Genomic DNA, 17,611 nt, shown 5'->3' on the forward strand with positions numbered 1-17,611 from the left:
GGCTGATGTTAGAGGAGTATCTAATGTATCTTTTACATCCACCCGAGAGGTTAGATGGGGGTCTCGGTTTAATACCTCCGATGTTGCAACTCTCCCTCAGTGTTGCACTGCAGTGTCAGCCTGTATTTTGACCTTCAGTCTCTGAAGCAGGGTTTGACCCTCTGTAAGATTTGAGGGGATAGCGGAGGTAGGATGAGAATGTTCATTTCGCTTTTCTGGGTGATATACTTCTGCTTCCACTCCCCTATCCAGAGACTGCTTTTTCGTATCAGATGTTGCATGTGAGTGAAGTACTTCCTGACATCAGTCCTGAAAGCTGACAATGTTTTTTAAAAAAGAGGTTTTCACGATGATCAAATGATTTTTTTTAAAAATCATTTATGGGATGTGGGCGTCACTGGCTAGGCCAGCATTTATTGCCCATCCCTAATTGCCCTTGAGAAGATGGTGGTGAGCTGCCTCCTTGAACCACTGCAGTCCGTGTGGTGTAGGTAAACCCACAGTGCTGTTAGGGAGGGAGTTCCAGGGTTTGGACCCAGCGGCAGTGAAGGAGCAGTGATGTATTTCCGAGTCAGGATGGTGAGTGGCTCGGAGGGGAACTTCCAGGTGGTGGTGTTCCCACGTATCTGCTGCCTATGTCCTAGATGGTAGTGGTCGTGGGTTTGGAAGGTGCTGCTAAAGGAGCCTTGGTGAAGTTTCTGCGTCTTGTAGATGGTATACACTGCTGCCACCATTCGTCGGTGGTGGATAGAGTGAATGGTTGTGGAATGGGTGCCAATCAAGCGGGCTGCTTTGTCCTGGTTGGCGTCAAGCCTCATTAGTGTTGTTAAAGCTGCACTCATCCAGACTTGTGCCTTGTGGATGGTGGACAGGCTTTGGAGAGCCAGGAAGTGAGTTACTTGTCGCAGGATTCCTAGCCCCTGACCTGCTGTTGTAGCCACAGTATTTATATGGCTAATCCAGTTCAGTTTCTGGTCGATGCTAACCCCCTCCCCCAGGATGTTGTTAGTGGGGGATTCAGCGATGGTAATGCCATTGAATGATTTTCCACCCTCTTCTCTTCCAGGCTCCTTCAGGCAGTAAAACAACAAGCAAAGGAAACAGCTTCAGCAACTTTTTCCTGAAAGCCAGTGCTAGTAAGTAAAATCCATTGGCAGCCATGTCTTCAGTTGCCTGGGCTCAACTGTAGAATTTCCTCCCTAAACCTGTCTGATTCACTTTTTTAGATGTTTAAAATCGACCTTATTGACCAAGCTTCTGAGCATTATGTTTCCATATGTGGCTTGGTGTCAAATTTTGTACTGATAATTGCTCCTGTGAAGACATTTTTCTACATTTTACAATACAAATGCACGTTTTTATTGTAGTAAATTGTAGACTGTCCCTGTGTGTTCCAGAGACAGTTTTTTGCTAATTCCTCCTGAAGGATGGACTGCAGTGGTTCAGGAAGGTGGCTCACCACCACCTTCTCAACGGAAATTAGGGATGGGCAGTAAATGCTGCCTCACCAGCAATGCCCACATCATGTGAAAGAATAAAAAGAATCTTCACATCACTCCTTGCACCATTCAGATGAACTGCTTACTTTGCATACTTGAAGTTCTCTTTTCTGTTAGATAATTTTTTGATCATCCATGTAAAGATTTGCCATTCATGCAAACACCTTATCATGTCTCTTACATAGCTGAGTGCTGTGCATTGGAGCACAGCAGCTATTATGTAAGGAAATATAAATCCTTTTTCAAAAAGTAGGTGGTGCCGCTTGTCAGCACCTAGAACTAAATCTTCTTCAAAACCCACAGAGAAAGGTTCACCCCCATCCAACCGAACCACCAAGGAAGAAAACCCTCCGACCAAACCCGTTGAGGAATCCCCAGAGAGAGGGGAGACCCCTGAGGTGGGACAGTATAATGTGAAACCTGCTTCAGAGAAAGGGGGAGATGAAGAAAGCCAGGCTGCAGCACAGAAGCCACAAGCCGAGGCACAGAAGGAGAAAACCCTGGCAAAGAAAGAAGCGGTAGACAAGCAGCAAAAAGGCAGACAGAGGTTAGTGCAGAGTATAAGTAGGCGCGTGTGTTGTGTGGGGGTGAGAGGGCAAATGGGTTGCTTGGCTGGGTGTCAACTGTGGCTCATTAGTTTATCACCCTTGCGTCCGAGTAAGAACTTCAAGGCCCAGTGCAGAGACCTGAGCACAGGAGATGTCCTGATGCTGCGAAAGGTGCTATCTAAATGCGAACTGTTTCTTTCTTTGAATCTCTTATATAACTACTGCCTTTTCTAGTTCCAGGAGAATAATATGGATAATGCAGAAAGTTAGCGTACAGCTACAGCAAGCAGTTAGGAAGGCAAATAGCATGTTGGCTGTTATTGCAAGGAAATTGGAGTACAGGTCTTTGGTGAGATCATATCTGGAGTACTGTCTGCCGTTTTGGTCTCCATATATAAGGAAGGATATACTTGCACTGGAGGCAGTACAGTGAAGGTTTATTAAATTTGTCCCTGGGATGAGGGCCCTATCTTGTGATGAGAGCCTGAGTAAACTGAGTCTATATTCTCTGGGGTTTAGAAGAATGAGCGGCAATCTCATTGAAACTTAGAAAATTGTGAGGGGGGCTTGACAGGGTAGGTGCTGAGAGATGTTTTTTCCCCTGGCTGGGGAATCTAAAGCACAGGGGCACAGTCTCAGGAGAAGAGGCTGATCATTTTGGACTGAGATGAGGAAATATTACTTCACTCAAAGGGTTGTGAATCTTTGGATTTCTCTACCCCAGCTGGCTGTGGATGCTCCATCGTTGAATACATTTAAGGCCGGGATGGACTGATTTTTGGCCTCCCAGGGAACCAAGGGATATTGGGAGCAGGCGGGAAAGTTGAAACCCAATATTAGCCATGACTGTTGGTGGAACAGGCCCGCATGGTCTACTCCTGCTCCTATTTCTTATGTTCTTGTGATAAAAACTTGCATTTAAATAGCACCTTTAATGTGATTGAGCACACAGCAAAGTAGCAGTAAACTTTTTATTTTATCCGTTAAAAACTATCAGAAACCACGGACTAATTTAAAATATATCTTCCTCCTCTAACACCACTTTTCCCTGGACAGCAGCCAGAAAACCAAACGTAATGCAGCATTGGCCAGTCAAGGGGAGGAGCCTTGTAGCAAACGACGGAGGAGGATCAGACAGCCTCAGTCAGACAGTAGCGATGACGAAGGTGAGATATAAGCTTGTAATATTGTTTTAATCCTTTCTGTGCCAGAGGATAAGTTTTTTTTATTTAAAAAAACATGAATGATTCTTGCTCAGTTTTAATTTTTGAGATGGGTACAAATCCAGAAACAGCTATTACCACTGTGGCATCTGTTTGGACGATTACTCACCAACCCATCTAAATTAGGGAAAATTAACGCCCTAGGAAAACTTGAATTTTGTAAGTAGTACTTAAATTATTATATTTTTTAAAAGCTCTGCTCTCATGAACAACTTTGAACTCACTCACCACCAGCCTTGGTAACTGCTGGTCTACCTTGGGGATCTTGGTGCTGCTTTCAGCTCTCCTTGTGCGCTCCCCTCCTGTGCGAGACAGCCAGCAAGCCCTATACTGCCCCCACCTTCTGACTTACACCAACTCCCCCCTGGTCGCTGGCCATTAGCTTACTGTTGACTCCGTGGAATCCTGGGTGGTCGGTCACCCATAAGGCCAGCCCTACTCACTAAGCACATTATTTTGTGGACCCCCAGAGCGTCTCTACGGACCCCAGTTTGAGAACTACTGATCTATAGAATGCACTGCAGTTGTGTGAGCTTGTTTCAGCCGCTCCTCCCTCCCCCAGCGACCTTCACTTCCAAGATGAGCAGCAATGTCATGGGAACACCATCACCTCCCGAGTCGCACACCATTCGGACTTGGTCACGTGCTGCGGTTCCTTCATTGTTGCTGGGTGAAAGCCCTGGGCTGTACTGTGGGAGCACCATCACCACAGGGTTTGCAGTGATTGAAGAAGGTGGCCCATCATCCATCTACTCCAGTGAAACTAGGAATGAATGATCAATGTGCCAGCAGCGCCCACATCGAGAGACCAGATTGATCAAGCAGACTGCTTATTGACACCTGGTCATCTATTTTGGATACCTAAAGGATATTTATAAACCAAAAAATGTCATGAAGCCCAACAATTCCATGTCTTTTCATAGTTCAACTCTGGGTTGCCAATTCAGTGCCATAACCACCATACCCATTTTAAGATATGTTCTTTAACAGCAATGTAGAATTAAATTGGGTGGCCTGTCCAAAGAGCTGGTGTAGAGGGCCTTGTTGAAGTTGAGTCTGTAGGGTTTTGGTGAGGGGCAGAGGAAGAATTGGGGGGAGAAGGTATGAATGAGAAATGTTGACAAGAGGGAGGGAAGTGATCTTGGGCGATGGGTATAGGATGCAGAGTTAAAAGCTAAGCTGTGCCTTGAGAAGGGTGCCCAAGGTTTCATACAGCTCAGAGTGTGCTGTTGATGGCAAAGGTTTAGAGTTTTCAGAGACTGGGGGGTGTGGGGAGGCAGGGAAGAAGGTTTTGGTTTTGCCTGCGTCCAGTTTGAACAATTCTGACCATAACTCAATATCAGATTTATTTTGCTTTTTATCTTGAGCAGTTTGGGGTTGTTCTCCCTGTCACTCGGTTTCTTTCTTTTCTGTTCCAGTAATCCCAGACTCTCCTGAAGCTTGTGATATAAAAACTCCATCACCACCCCCTGAAGAGCCAGTCAAGGAAGAGGATAGATCACCTCAGTGCCTTTCAGATGTTGAGGTTAAGCCAACGTGTTGGGAAAGTGCAGACAGAGCTGAGGTACTGGGCAGTTTCTCCAGCATGAAGTCTTTATCAACAGAAATTATTCAGCTGGTTTATGCAGAGAATAATTTGCAGCAAAATGGCACAAAGAATGTTCTATCCCAGAGCTGTGGCAATTCTCTGGATGTGAAAGGAACAAAGCAAGCTACTGTAGTGAAATCAGTCTTTAAGCATGCACCTGGGACTTCTCCTGTTGATTTGAATAACTCATTCTGGTTTCGTACCATTAAGAATGGTTCATCTTTGGCAATTTTAAAACCACAATCTGCAAAAATAAATTGAATTTATATAGCACCGTTAACTCAGGAAATCATTCCACGGCACTTCATAGGACTGTAATCAAATAAAATTTGATGCCAAGCCACGAAGTGATTGTCAAAGAGCTAGGTTTTAAGGAGTGTCTTAACAGAGCAAATTAGGGAGGGAATTCATTCGCAGGATGTGGCCATTGCTGGCTAGACCATTATTTATTGTCCATCCCTATTACCCTTGAGATGGTGGGGTTGAGCCATCTTCTTGAATACAACTGGGTTGTTTGCTAGGCCATTTCAGAGGGCATTTTAGAGTTAACCACGTTGCTGTGGCTCTGGAGTCATATGTAGGCCAGACCAGGTAAAGATGGCAGATTTCCTTCCCTAAAGGAAATAAGATAGGTTTTAAACAATCTGTTAGTTTTGTTGTCATCATTACTGAGACTAGCTTTATATTCCAGATTTTATTTAATTAACTGAATTTAAATTGCTCAGCTGCCGTAGTTCGATTTGAACTCATGTTTCTGAATTATTAGTCCAGGCATCTGGATTACTAGTCCATTCATTTGAGTTTAGCAGTCTATAGCCGAGGTAGCTGAAGACACGGAGATAAAAACAAAAATCTAAAAGCTACTGCGGATGCTGGAAATCCAAAACAAAAACAGAATTACCTGGAAAAACTCAGCAGGTCTGGCAGCATCGGTGGAGAAGAAACCAGTTGACGTTTCGAGTCCTCACGACCCTTCGGCAGAACTGAAGTATAGTTAGGAGAGAGGTGAAATATAAGCTGGTCTAAGGTGGGGGGTGGTGGGGAGAGAGAAGTTGAGGGTGAGGTGGTTGTGGGGATAAGCAAGCAGTGATAGGAGAAGATAATCAAAAGATGTCACAGACAAAAGGATCAAAGAGGTGTTGAAGGTGGTGATATTATCTAAGAAAAGTGCTAATTAAGAATGGAAGGCAGGATACTCAAGGTACAGCTCTAGTGGGGGTGGGGTGGAAAGACTAACAAAGTTTTAGTTTTAGATTTAAAAATAATGGAAATAGGTGGGAAAAGAAGAATCTATATAAATTATTGAAAAAAAAGGGGGGAGGGGGAAGAAACGGGGTGGGGATGGGGGGAGGGGGAGTTTAAGATCTAAAGTTGTTGAATTCAATATTCAGCCCGGAAGGCTGTAAAGTGCCTAGTCGGAAGATGAGGTGCTGTTCCTCCAGTTTGCTTTGGGCTTCACTGGAACAATGCAGCAATCCAAGGACAGACATGTGGGCAAGAGAACAGGGTGGAGTGTTAAAATGGCAAGCGACAGGGAGGTTTGGGTCTTTCTTGCGGACAGACCGCAGGTGTTCTGCAAAGCAGTCGCCCAGTTTGCGTTTGGTCTCTCCAATGTACAGAGACAGAGACAGGTCCTGGCAGACCGATCGTGTCAGCCTGTTCCTGCCCCACGGAACTCATTTCTCGTTATCTTGACTCCCTTCTCTCTCCCCTTGTCCAGTCCCTTCCCACCTACATCCGTGATTCCTCTGACACCTTACGTCACATCAACAATTTCCAGTTCCCTGGCCCCAACCGCTTCCTCTTCACCATGGATGTCCAATCCCTCTACACCTGCATCCCCCACCAGGATGGTCTGAGGGCCCTTAGCTTCTTCCTTGAACAGAGGCCCCAACAATCCCCATCCACCACTACTCTCCTCCGTCTGGCTGAACTTGTTCTCACACTGAACAATTTCTCCTTTAACTCCTCTCACTTCCTCCAAATAAAAGGTGTGGCTATGGGTACCCGCATGGGCCCCAGCTATGCCTGTCTCTTTATGGGGTATGTGGAACATTCCTTGTTCCAGTCCTACTCCGGCCCCCTCCCACAACTCTTTCTCAGGTACATCGATGATTACTTCGGTGCTGCTTCATGCTGTCGTCGGGACCTGGAAAAATGTATTAATTTTGCTTCCAATCTCCACCCCTCCATCATTTTCACATGGTCCATCTCTGACACTTCTCTTCCCTTCCTTGACCTCTCTGTCTCAATTTCTGATGATAGACTGTCCACCAATATCCATCACAAGCCTACCGACTCCCACAGCTACCTCGACTACAGCTCCTCACACCCCGCTTCCTGTAAGGACTCCATCCCATTCTCTCAGTTCCTTCGCCTCCGTCGCATCTGTTCTGATGACGCTACCTTCAAAAACAGCTCCTCTGAGATGTCCTCCTTCTTCCTTAACTGAGGTTTTCCACCCACGGTCGTTGTCAGGGCCCTCAACCGTGTCCGGCCCATATCCCTTGCATCCTCCCTCACGCCTTCTCCTCCTTCCCAGAAACATGATAGGGTCCCCCTTGACCTCACTTATCACCCCACCAGCCTCCGCATTCAAAGGATCATCCTCCACCAACTCCAGCATGATGCCACCACCAAACACATCTTCCCTTCACCCCCCCCGGCGACATTCCATAGGGATCGTTCCCTCCGGGACACCCTGGTCCACTCCTCCATTACCCCCTACTCCTTAACCCCCACCTATGGCACCTCCCCATGCCCACGCAGAAGATGCAACACCTGCCCTTTCACTTCCTCTCTCCTCACCGTCCAAGGGCCCAAACACTCCTTTCAAGTGAAGCAGCATTTCCCCTAACTTAGTCTACTGCATTCGTTGCTCCCAATGCGGTCTCCTCTACATTGGAGAGACCAAACACAAACTGGACGACTGCTTTGCAGAACACCTGCGGTCTGTCCGCAAGAAAGACCCAAACCTCCCTGTCGCTTGCCATTTTAACACTCCACCCTGTTCTCTTGCCCACATGTCTGTCCTTGGCTTGCTGCATTGTTCCAGTGAAGCCCAACGCAAACTGGAGGAACAGCACCTCATCTTCCGACTAGGCACTTTACAGCCTTCCGGGCTGAATATTGAATTCAACAACTTTAGATCTTAAACTCCCCATCCCCATCCCCACCCTGTTTCTCCCCCCTCCCCCCTTTTTTTTCAATAATTTATATAGATTCTTCTTTTCCCACCTATTTCCATTATTTTTAAATCTAAAACTAAAACTTTGTTAGTCTTTCCACCCCACCCCCACTAGAGCTGTACCTTGAGTATCCTGCCTTCCATTCTTAATTAGCACTTTTCTTAGATAATATCACCACCTTCAACTCCTCTGATCCTTTTGTCTGTGACATCTTTTGATTATCTTCTCCTATCACTGCTTGCTTATCCCCACAACCACCCCACCCTCAACTTCTCTCTCCCCTCCGCCCCCAACCTTAGACCAGCTTATATTTCACCTCTCTCCTAACTATACTTCAGTTCTGCCGAAGGGTCGTGAGGACTCGAAACGTCAACTGATTTCTTCTCCACCGATGCTGCCAGACCTGCTGAGTTTTTCCAGGTAATTCTGTTTTTGTTTTAGCTGAAGACACAACCACTCAAGGCAGAGCAATGAAAACCCTGGGTGGGCAAGAGTCATAATTGGAAGAGTGTAGTGATCTTGGAGGGTGGTAGGGCTGGAATTGGTTACAGTGATGGCGGAGGGTGGGAGGGGATAGTAGTGGGAAGATGGTGTGCTGAGGTCAAAGAGGGATTTGAAAACCAGGATGAAAATTTTAACTATGAGCATTACCGGGCCGGGAGCCGGAGGCCATTTGACCAATCAGATCTGCAGTAGAACAATCGCTAAGTCTGCTGCCCTGCTCTTTTCCCTGTATCTGCTTCGTGTAGTTGGCTGCTACTCTTAATAAAAGATATGATGTTTTCAACGTTTATGTACCCATGAGAAAAGGCCATTGAGCTCGTGTCTGTTCGACTTACTCTTTAATTCACCCCCATGTGCCAACCATCCCTTCCTACCCCCTCCCATTCCAACTTCATGGGAAGGGCAAAAAACCCAGAGAAATCTATCTAATAACTTCGTAAAGGTTTAGGAACAGTCTCATCCACCTGCTCCAGAATCGTGAGAAAAGTAAATATCCAAACTTGTACCCCCACCGCCCCGCACCCTACCCTGGCACTTTGTCAGGCTGCATGGTGCCTTCTATTCTACCCAGTTCTGTTACCATGACCGCAAGTGCTTTCACTCGAATGTGGCCCATATCTCTCTCATAATCAATACCCAAATCAAAATAATCAACATCTGAATCACATCCCCTCTAAATGAGAACAGACCTGAGGCATATCTTAATCATTTAATGCCCTCAGGCTGATCTGCACCCCATGACTGTAGCCTGTTGGAAAGCTCAACTAAGTTTTTTAAAGTATCACTCAACTCCTTGCTGCACCCCACCACATCAGGAAATCTAATTTTCTTTCACAGTTCTCGTGCCCCTTATCCAGTTAGTGTTTTAGTGACCAGTGGAGCCAACAGAGATCACGGTGGGTGGCGATTGGCTCAAGGTGGGTAAATTGTCGTAATGTCAACATACCCTTTACAAGTGGTGAAGACTGTGTTTGTCTTGTGTGGAGGATTTTTTTCCTCTATTCTTTCATGGGATGTGACCATCACTGGCAAGGATGGCATTTGTTGCTCATCCCTAAATGCTCTTGAACCGAGTGGCAGAGACAGGGAATGGGGAAATAATTAAGTGAGGATGTCTGGGGCTGGGAAGAGGGAAATACTTGAGAGCCTTTCATGGAATCATAGAATGACACATCACAGCAGGTGGTTATTCAGCCCATTATGTTGTCTGTGCCAGCTCTTTCTAAAGCTGTCCAGTGAATCCTGGCCCTGTAAATTGTTTTCCATCATTTATCCGATTCTCTTTTGAGAGTTACTATTGAATCTGTTTTAGCCACCCTGCCAGGCAGTGATTATCATATGTCGCTGTGCTTAAAAAAAATAATTCCCCCTCGTGTCACTTTTTTTTGGGCCAATCACTTTAAATTTGTGTCCACTGGTTACTGACCCTCTTGCTGCTGGAAACAGTTTCTTTTTGGGATGTGTTGAGGCTCCAGATGTAACACAAGGTGAAAAGGGCTAACATTGAAAACCAAACCAAAAGCAGGAAATACACATCTGGTTGGTCAGACGTCATCTGGATTGGGAGAGATGGGTCAATGTTATAGCCTCACATTATCTTGCTCTACTTCCCCCCCCCAACCCCCAGAAGGCAGTGGGAGTGAAACGGAGGAAACGACGACGAGTTCTCAAATCCAAGACCTTTCTGGATGAAGATGGCGCTATGGGTAAGATTTACCAAATGCTGCAAGGTTCTTCATCTCTATACCATTTGCTCAGTCATTTTTTATGGGATGTGGGCATCACTGGCTAGGCCAGCATTTATTGTCCATCCCTAACTGCCCTTGAGAAGGTGGATGGTGAGCTGCCTTCTTGAACCGCTGCAGTCCATGTGGTGTAGGTACACCCACAGTGCTGTTAGGGAGGGAGTTCAAGGATTTTGACCCAGCGACAGTGAAGGAACGACCGATATATTTCCAAGTCAGGGTGATGATGGAGAAGCCATGGAGGGGGGTCCTCCTGATGGAGAGGCCCTAGAGGTAAGCGGGAGGCGGTCCTTCTGATGGAGAGGCCATGGGTGGAGGGGGGGAACAGCCTAGGAGTTGCCGGGGTGGGTGGGTGGGGGGGGGGTCCTGATGGAGAGGGTTTGGGGATTCAAAGTGGAGACGGTATGGGGTCTGAAACTCAGCTCAGGGTTGAAGAGGATGCTGAGTCTTTGTTTAGTCTGTGATGGTGGCCAGGAAGGGGAATAGAGTCGGTGGCAAGAGCATGGAGTTGTGGGAGTTGGTGGTGGATGCAAAGCAATGGCTTAGACCATTCTAGCATTTCACTGGAGAAGCTTGTGGCTCAACCAGGGCTGGATGTTGGACACAGACAGTGGAGGGGTTGAGGGAGGGTGTAGAATTGGGTGTTGTTGATGTGCCTGTAGAACCTGACCCATTGTCCACTGAAGCTGTTGAAATTCATGCAAACTAAGTTTAAAATATATTCCCCAATGTATGACTATGACAGCGTAACCATCTGTTCTCCTCCATTTGTTTCCCACCCCCGCCAATCCCCCACCCTGTCCTATATCAGTGACCGAAAAGGTTTACCAGAGTGAGTCGTGTACTGACAGCGAGAGCGAGTTTGCAGCCAAGCAACAAGAGTCGAAAAATCTCTCGGCGCCCAAAGCAGCCGGCATGAAGAGCATGGCAGGCGGCAAAGACCATCCAAAGGAGCAGAAGGAGAAGAAAGCAGCAGCCTCCAACAGGGCAGGCAAGCAGGCATCCATCATGGGATTCTTCAAAAAGGCCACCTAGTTCCAGCTTTCATCATGTTGACCCAGGCTCTCTCACCCAGTATTGCATGTGCATCATCAATCATCGTGGACAGACATTGAGAACTAAATGGGAGTTCAGAAAAGCTAACCATAGACACTTAATGTACTTAAAATATAAATTAATGGTGAACGGTCTAAAGGAAACTTGGTGCTGGACAAATCAAATGTTTGGGAAAGGTCACCTTAGACCAAGAGATGCAGTTCATATACTCTAATCAGAGTGAAGTTACCTCTAGAGACTGTTTAACATTGCACATTTAAACATCGCGTATTGTCAGGAGTCTTTATTCTCCCTCACTTTTCTGAGAGTAATCTTCAAACTTTATTCTATACCCTTCTTCTTGGTCGCTCACAGGGGTGATACCTACTAACTAGACTCTTTTCAATTCACTGACATAAATAGCGTTTCAAATGCAAACCTGAGTATGCATGATAGCTACAGAACCATGGTGTTGAGCTTTAACCATCTCACTGGCTGAGTCTGTTTCAGCTGAAAATGTTAAAGTTTGTTTCCTTCTCTCCTGGTTTTTGATCAGAATCAAAGTGCAGCTGGTTTTGTAAAAGAAGAAAGTAGTGCCTGCCTGTGAAATGTTTCAGTCGGGTTGAAGTCTCTTCATTCAGCAGGATAAGCTTCTTTACTTTGCAGGCTGCCTGGGGCTCTGTGCTGTTACAACATGTGTTACTGATGTACTTTACTGCCTTACACACTGTTCTGTGTCATTGTAGAATACCCTCAATAGCCCTGTAAAGTCTTAGAAGCAGGTCATAGGACTGCTTTTAAGAATCATTTCAGGAACATTCCTCCTCCTCCTCCCCAAATTTGACACTGGGTACAGATTCACAGTCACACAATGACCCATGTCTATCTTCCTCCTCTATGTGAGCAGGGGTAGTGAATGCCTACAGATTGTAAAGGGCATCACAGTGTTGTGCACTTTGGACAAATCACTGGGCAGTGAGTGCAAGTGCAGACACAGTTGATTTAGTTTCATTTCCCTTCATTAGGCACTAAGCCCACCCCACTTACTGCCCCAGGTAATAAGTTAACAACCACCATTCCCCCCCTCCCCACTCAAATGCTGAGGTTCAACCTAATCTGTGCAACTCCCATGTCAGCACCAGATGGTTACGTTTATCCTCTGAGATCCCCTCCAAGCGAGCTATAAGAAATGTTTTCAAATACATATTGACTGTATTCAGACAACTGCAGACAATTCTCAATCACAAGAGGTTGATAAATTTGAGTCCTCATCTTGGTACACTTAGCTGCCCGAATTAGAGCAATTCATCCTGACTCTCAACTAGGTCTGAGCATTCCAACGCTGGGATGGGATACAGTGGACTGGTATTGATCACCAACTCTCCTGTTGTCTCAGTAGCCAAGAAGCGACAATGGGAATTGTGAAAACTGGATGTGGCCCTGAGGAGCGGGGTGCATATTTGTAAACGAGCAGTTCTTGGGGTTATTTTCATTTTTTCTTATTTATCATATTTCTCTGGGGCTAGGTGTAGACTGAGGGTGCCCAAACTTTGAGATGATCCAAGCATCTAGTGATATTTGTGCAAATAACCAGCCTTGCACGGATCTGGGATACCTGTCCCTCCCCTCACCAGTCTATCACCGGACAGATATAGCCAGTGCCAGATTTTTATATATATAATAATAGGCAGTTTCTATGGGCGGGGTGGGGGCAGTCATTGGCCTAAGGAAGAGTTCACAAACCCTAAGGGGAGTCCTAAATGCTATGGGCATGCGACTTTAAGAATTCATTTCATTTGTATTTTAGGCTTTGTAAACAGAACTGGGCTAGCTGGGGGATGGGTGGAGGGAGTGGTTGTTGTCGGGTTGAGTTGGGAGGAAGTTCAAGATTTTTGAATAGCCCTATGAACCATTTTCTGTTTAAAATTTATGATATGTGAATAAAAGTTATTTTTAAATAAACCCACTAAAGTTATCCAGTGTAAACTTGTGCAGCTAAGGTCCTTCACTCCAAAGCACATGTGTTTTGATATACTTATTGTAATGCAGTGTCAGTCTAGATGGTGTTCAAGTCCCTGGAAATGGGTCTTGAACCCAATAGATTGCCCTGGTCTAAGTGACCAACCATATCCTACATGACCACAGCTGTGCCAACTCTCATCCCTCCTTATTCTCTACTACTGCTGAACCTCTTGTCACCTCCAAATTCAATTTTACCAATGATTCCCCAAGTTTTACGTTGCATATATTCAAACTCATCCAAAACTCTGGCACCTGCATCGTAAACTCACCGTAACTCTGGTAATGCTCAAGTCCTTGTTCTTGCCAGACACAATAATTTCCATGTGACCTGAAAATAACAAAAAAAGCACAAAGGAAATGGATGCTGAGCCAAAGAATTAGGTTTTAGGAGCGGTAACTAAAAGCGTGGTTTTGGAGGGCACTTTTAAAGAGGGTCTTAAAAGGAGTGGGAGGTGAAAGGCAACTTTAGAGAGGGATTTCCTAAGTATGGTTGAGGCACAGAGGCAAATGGAGAACTCATTTCAAAATCCCTGCATGGACTCGATGCTAACCTATTTCTGCAACCTTTAGTCCTAATATCTAGGTCCACTCTCCTCTGGAATACTGTGTATGCCCCTACAGTCCCCTTCACTGCTGCTGCCAAAGACTTCAGCCATCTTGTCCCTCACTGCCTCTCTCTTCACCTTCTCAAAAATGTCCTCCAAACTCACTTGTTTGATCTTATCTGCAGTTGGCTCCCCAAACCTCCCAATCTCTGCTCTGCTGGACTAGCCCCTCTGTGAGGAGAAGCTTCGTTACCTTAAGGGTATTGCATAAGTAATTTTGCCTTTGAGTGAAGGTGTAGGGTTCAATCCCTGACCTCTATAGAGTTTCCTGTTCATAGAACAATGCAGCACAGAAGGGAGCTATTCAGCCCTCTTTTTATTCATTCATGGAATGTGTCTCACTGACAAGGCATCATTTATGTCCCATCCCTAATTTTCTGAGATGATAGAGCTATGCAATTAGCTTCACTTCCCTGCTGTTTCCGCATAATCCTGCGATACTTTCCCGTCAAGTTTTTGTAATTTATTGAATCTACTTCCACCACCTTTCATGGGATGTGGGCATCGTTGGCAAGGCCAGCATTTGTTGCCCATCCCTAATTGCCCTTGAGCTGAGTGGCTTACTAGGCCATTGCAAAGATCAGTTAGAGTCAACCACATTGCTGTGGGTCTGGAGTTGCATGTAGACCAGGCAAGGATGGCAGATTTCCCTTCCTAAAGGGTATTAGTGAACCAGATGGTTTATCACGACAATTGATAGTTTCATGACCACCATTACTGAGACTTGCTTCCAATTCCAGATTTTATTAATTGAATTTAAATTCCACCAGCTGTTGTGATGGGATTTGAAACTATGTGCCCCCCCTACCCAGCATTGGCCTGGGCCTCTGGATTATTGGTCCAGTGACATTACCACTACGCCACCATCTTTCGCCTTCCTTCCTTTCTTATCTTACCTTTAGTTATTTTCCTATTCACCTTAAATCTGTACGTCCTGTTAACCAATCCTCCTGCCAATGGAAACAGTGTCGCTCTATTTACTCTCTTCCATAATTTTGAACAATTCCATTAAATCTCCCCTAAACCTGTGCTCATGATGGGCCGAAGGGCCTGTTTCTGTGCTGTATAACTCTGACTCCATCAAAACGATCCCATCTCTAGTCTCTCCACTGAACCGAAGTCCATCATCCCTCATACCGTTCTGGTAAATCTCTGATCTCAACTGGAGAGCAGTATTATGTAACAATAAGTCTCTATGCCCTAGTTTAAGATTGGGAAATTCAGCCCAGGATCCTGCTGTCAATCACTGTCCACTGCTAGAACATTATGCCTGTAGGGATTGGCTAGGGAGAAGATTGGTGTCATCTGTGATGCCTTTCCTGCCTAAGATTTAGGTTGAGGTCGCATCCCAGATTCATTACTTACAGTTACAACAAGCCTTTCACATGAAAAATATCCCAAAACAGGGAGTGTTATCAAACAAAATTTGACCCAGCCATAGGGCAGGTGACTAAAAGCTTGGTGAAGAGGTAGAGCATCTTAAAAGAGAGAGAGAGAGAGCAGGGAGGGAATCCAGAGCTCGGTGAGCTGAAGATACTTCCTTGCCATGCAAACTCTCATGGCATTACCCTAACTATTGAACAAAAGCCCAACAAGGAATCAGTACCTTCAGGACAGGTTACCTGAAGGAAACTTTCCAAACCCCAGCCCAAATATTTTGGCCAGTTGTAACACTTGCTGTCATGCTGGCAAAAGAGATTGGCTAGATCAACATGGTCTAGGGTTGGACCATGAGATCTTCCTGGTCTCTGGCTTGGCTACAAAGTTAGATTAAAGATGCCAGATAATAGCGAATCATCTACTCTTAACTGACTGCTTCCTAGTACCTGGACACTCTGGAACTCCTCACTTCACAACAATCTCCAACTCCATAAATCTCCATAATCCACACCCAGCCCAGCCTCAGCAACAATTTTTTAAAAATTCATTGACAGGATGTGGGTGTCGCTGGCTAGGCCATCATTTATTGCCCATCCCTAAATTGTCCTTGGGAAGGTGGTGGTGAACCACCAACTGAGCAACTTGCTCAGCTATTTCAGAGGGCAGTTAGGAGTCAACCACATTTCTGAGCGTCTGTAGTCACATAAGGCCACACCGAGTAAGGAGGGCAGGTTTCTATCATTAAAGGGCATTATTGAACCAAAGGGGTTTTTATAACAATCTGGTAGTTTCATGGTCACCGTCACTAATGTTGGCTTTTTCCTTCAAGATATATTTAATAAACTGAATTTAAATTCTTCCAGCTAACATGGTAGGATTTGAACTCATATCTCTGGATTATTAGTTCAATGTCTGGATTACTAGTCCAGTAACATAATCACCATGCTACCATTCTTGGTTGATCTAGTTTACCTCCTCTTCAACAGTTTCCAGTTATGGTACTGCCCTGCACTGTAGGCTCTTAGTTGTGTTTCACAATTTAATAAAACTCCCCCTTCATTCTGACAGTATAATGTTCCACTCCAGTGACATCATGAATAGGAGCATGGGGGGAGGTGAGGTGAGGTGGGGTGGGGTGGGGTAGGGAGAGGGTGTGCCACTGTGTGGCTGGAGTAAAATGTAGTGAAAAGCTGTTCCAGGGCATCGGCCCCTAGGCTGCATTTATCCAACGTTTCCGGGTGGAAACAAGAGTTGGAGAAGAGCCGTGAGTGCTTAGATACAGTCCTTATATGGCCACGGTCTTATCAGAAGATTCAGAGACAGATACTCAACAACAGCAACTTGCCTTCGCGCGGTGCGTTTAATGTAGAGAAACATCTCGCAGATGCTGCTGGGAGGTGGGGTGGGTGCATAAGGGAAAATGGACACCGAGGCAAGGAAAAGGGTTATTAGGACGGGTGACCAAAAGCTTGGTTAAAGAGTACAGTATTCAAACGCCTCTCAAAAGATAGAGCGAGAGGTTTAGGAAGGGTAGATCATGGGTGAACTGAGTGGAGGGTGTATGCAACAGGCTCATGTCAGGGAGTTATTAGGGGTGGGGAGGGTTGTTAAATTAGAGGAGGCTGTGGAATTTGGGTGGTGGGTTGGGGTTTGGCGGGGTGGGGGAGTTGGTGATGGTGCAAGGCCAGGGCAGGATTTAAATGCAAAAGGTCTAGGAGAAAATTTAAGTGATTGGAGAGTGGGACTTCAGCTTCCATCCTTCTTGTATTTCTTATGCCACATTTACCAGATTCATTCAGAGGTAATTTGTAATGTGGGTTATAGACCAAATGATTACGCTTAGTTAATGTCAGTGTTGCTTTGGGTCAGATTCAATATTCGGTTCTGAAAGATTTTTTCAATTGTGGGTTTGTTTAAACAAGTTATTTCTTTAGTAAAAGCAAAATATTGCGGATCCTGGAGATCTGACATAAAAACAGAAAGTGCTGGAAAAACTCAGCAGGTCTGAAGAGTCACATTGGATTTGAAACGTTAGCTCTGTTTCTCTCTCCATAGATGCTGCCTGACCTGCTGAGCTTTTCCAGCACTTTGTTTTTATTTCAGATTTCCAGCATCTGTAGTATTTTGCTTTTATTTTAGAGTTAGGATTAGAGCTGGTTTTGTTCGATAAACTAATTAGAGCCAGGTTACAAACCTGATTAATGTAGATTAGAGCAGAATTACAGCGGGTTAGAGCCGGGTTCCGGGTTAGAGGAGGGATCAGAGTCAGAAAGA

The 17,611-nt window shown here is 45.5% G+C and overlaps 1 protein-coding gene across 3 annotated transcripts in view; it reads left to right on the plus strand.

Moving 5' to 3' along the window:
* The window catches only part of pold3 (polymerase (DNA-directed), delta 3, accessory subunit), a 37,724-nt gene extending 24,408 nt beyond the window's left edge, over positions 1 to 13,316 (plus strand). For 2 of the 3 annotated variants that reach the window (XM_078544982.1, XM_078544985.1), the window contains 6 exons: positions 1,067 to 1,136; positions 1,803 to 2,046; positions 3,104 to 3,213; positions 4,689 to 4,834; positions 10,178 to 10,256; positions 11,107 to 13,316. In XM_078544982.1, coding sequence (XP_078401108.1) covers positions 1,067 to 1,136; positions 1,803 to 2,046; positions 3,104 to 3,213; positions 4,689 to 4,834; positions 10,178 to 10,256; positions 11,107 to 11,330 — 873 coding nt within the window. In that variant the 3' untranslated portion in view covers positions 11,331 to 13,316. The remainder of the gene's footprint in view (positions 1 to 1,066; positions 1,137 to 1,802; positions 2,047 to 3,103; positions 3,214 to 4,688; positions 4,835 to 10,177; positions 10,257 to 11,106) is intronic. The other variant, XM_078544983.1, reaches the window with a different exon arrangement.
* The last annotated feature ends 4,295 nt before the right edge of the window (positions 13,317 to 17,611 follow it).

The sequence above is a fragment of the Cetorhinus maximus genome, chromosome 7 (assembly GCF_964194155.1).
Source record: "Cetorhinus maximus chromosome 7, sCetMax3.hap1.1, whole genome shotgun sequence".
Lineage (NCBI taxonomy): Eukaryota > Metazoa > Chordata > Chondrichthyes > Lamniformes > Cetorhinidae > Cetorhinus > Cetorhinus maximus.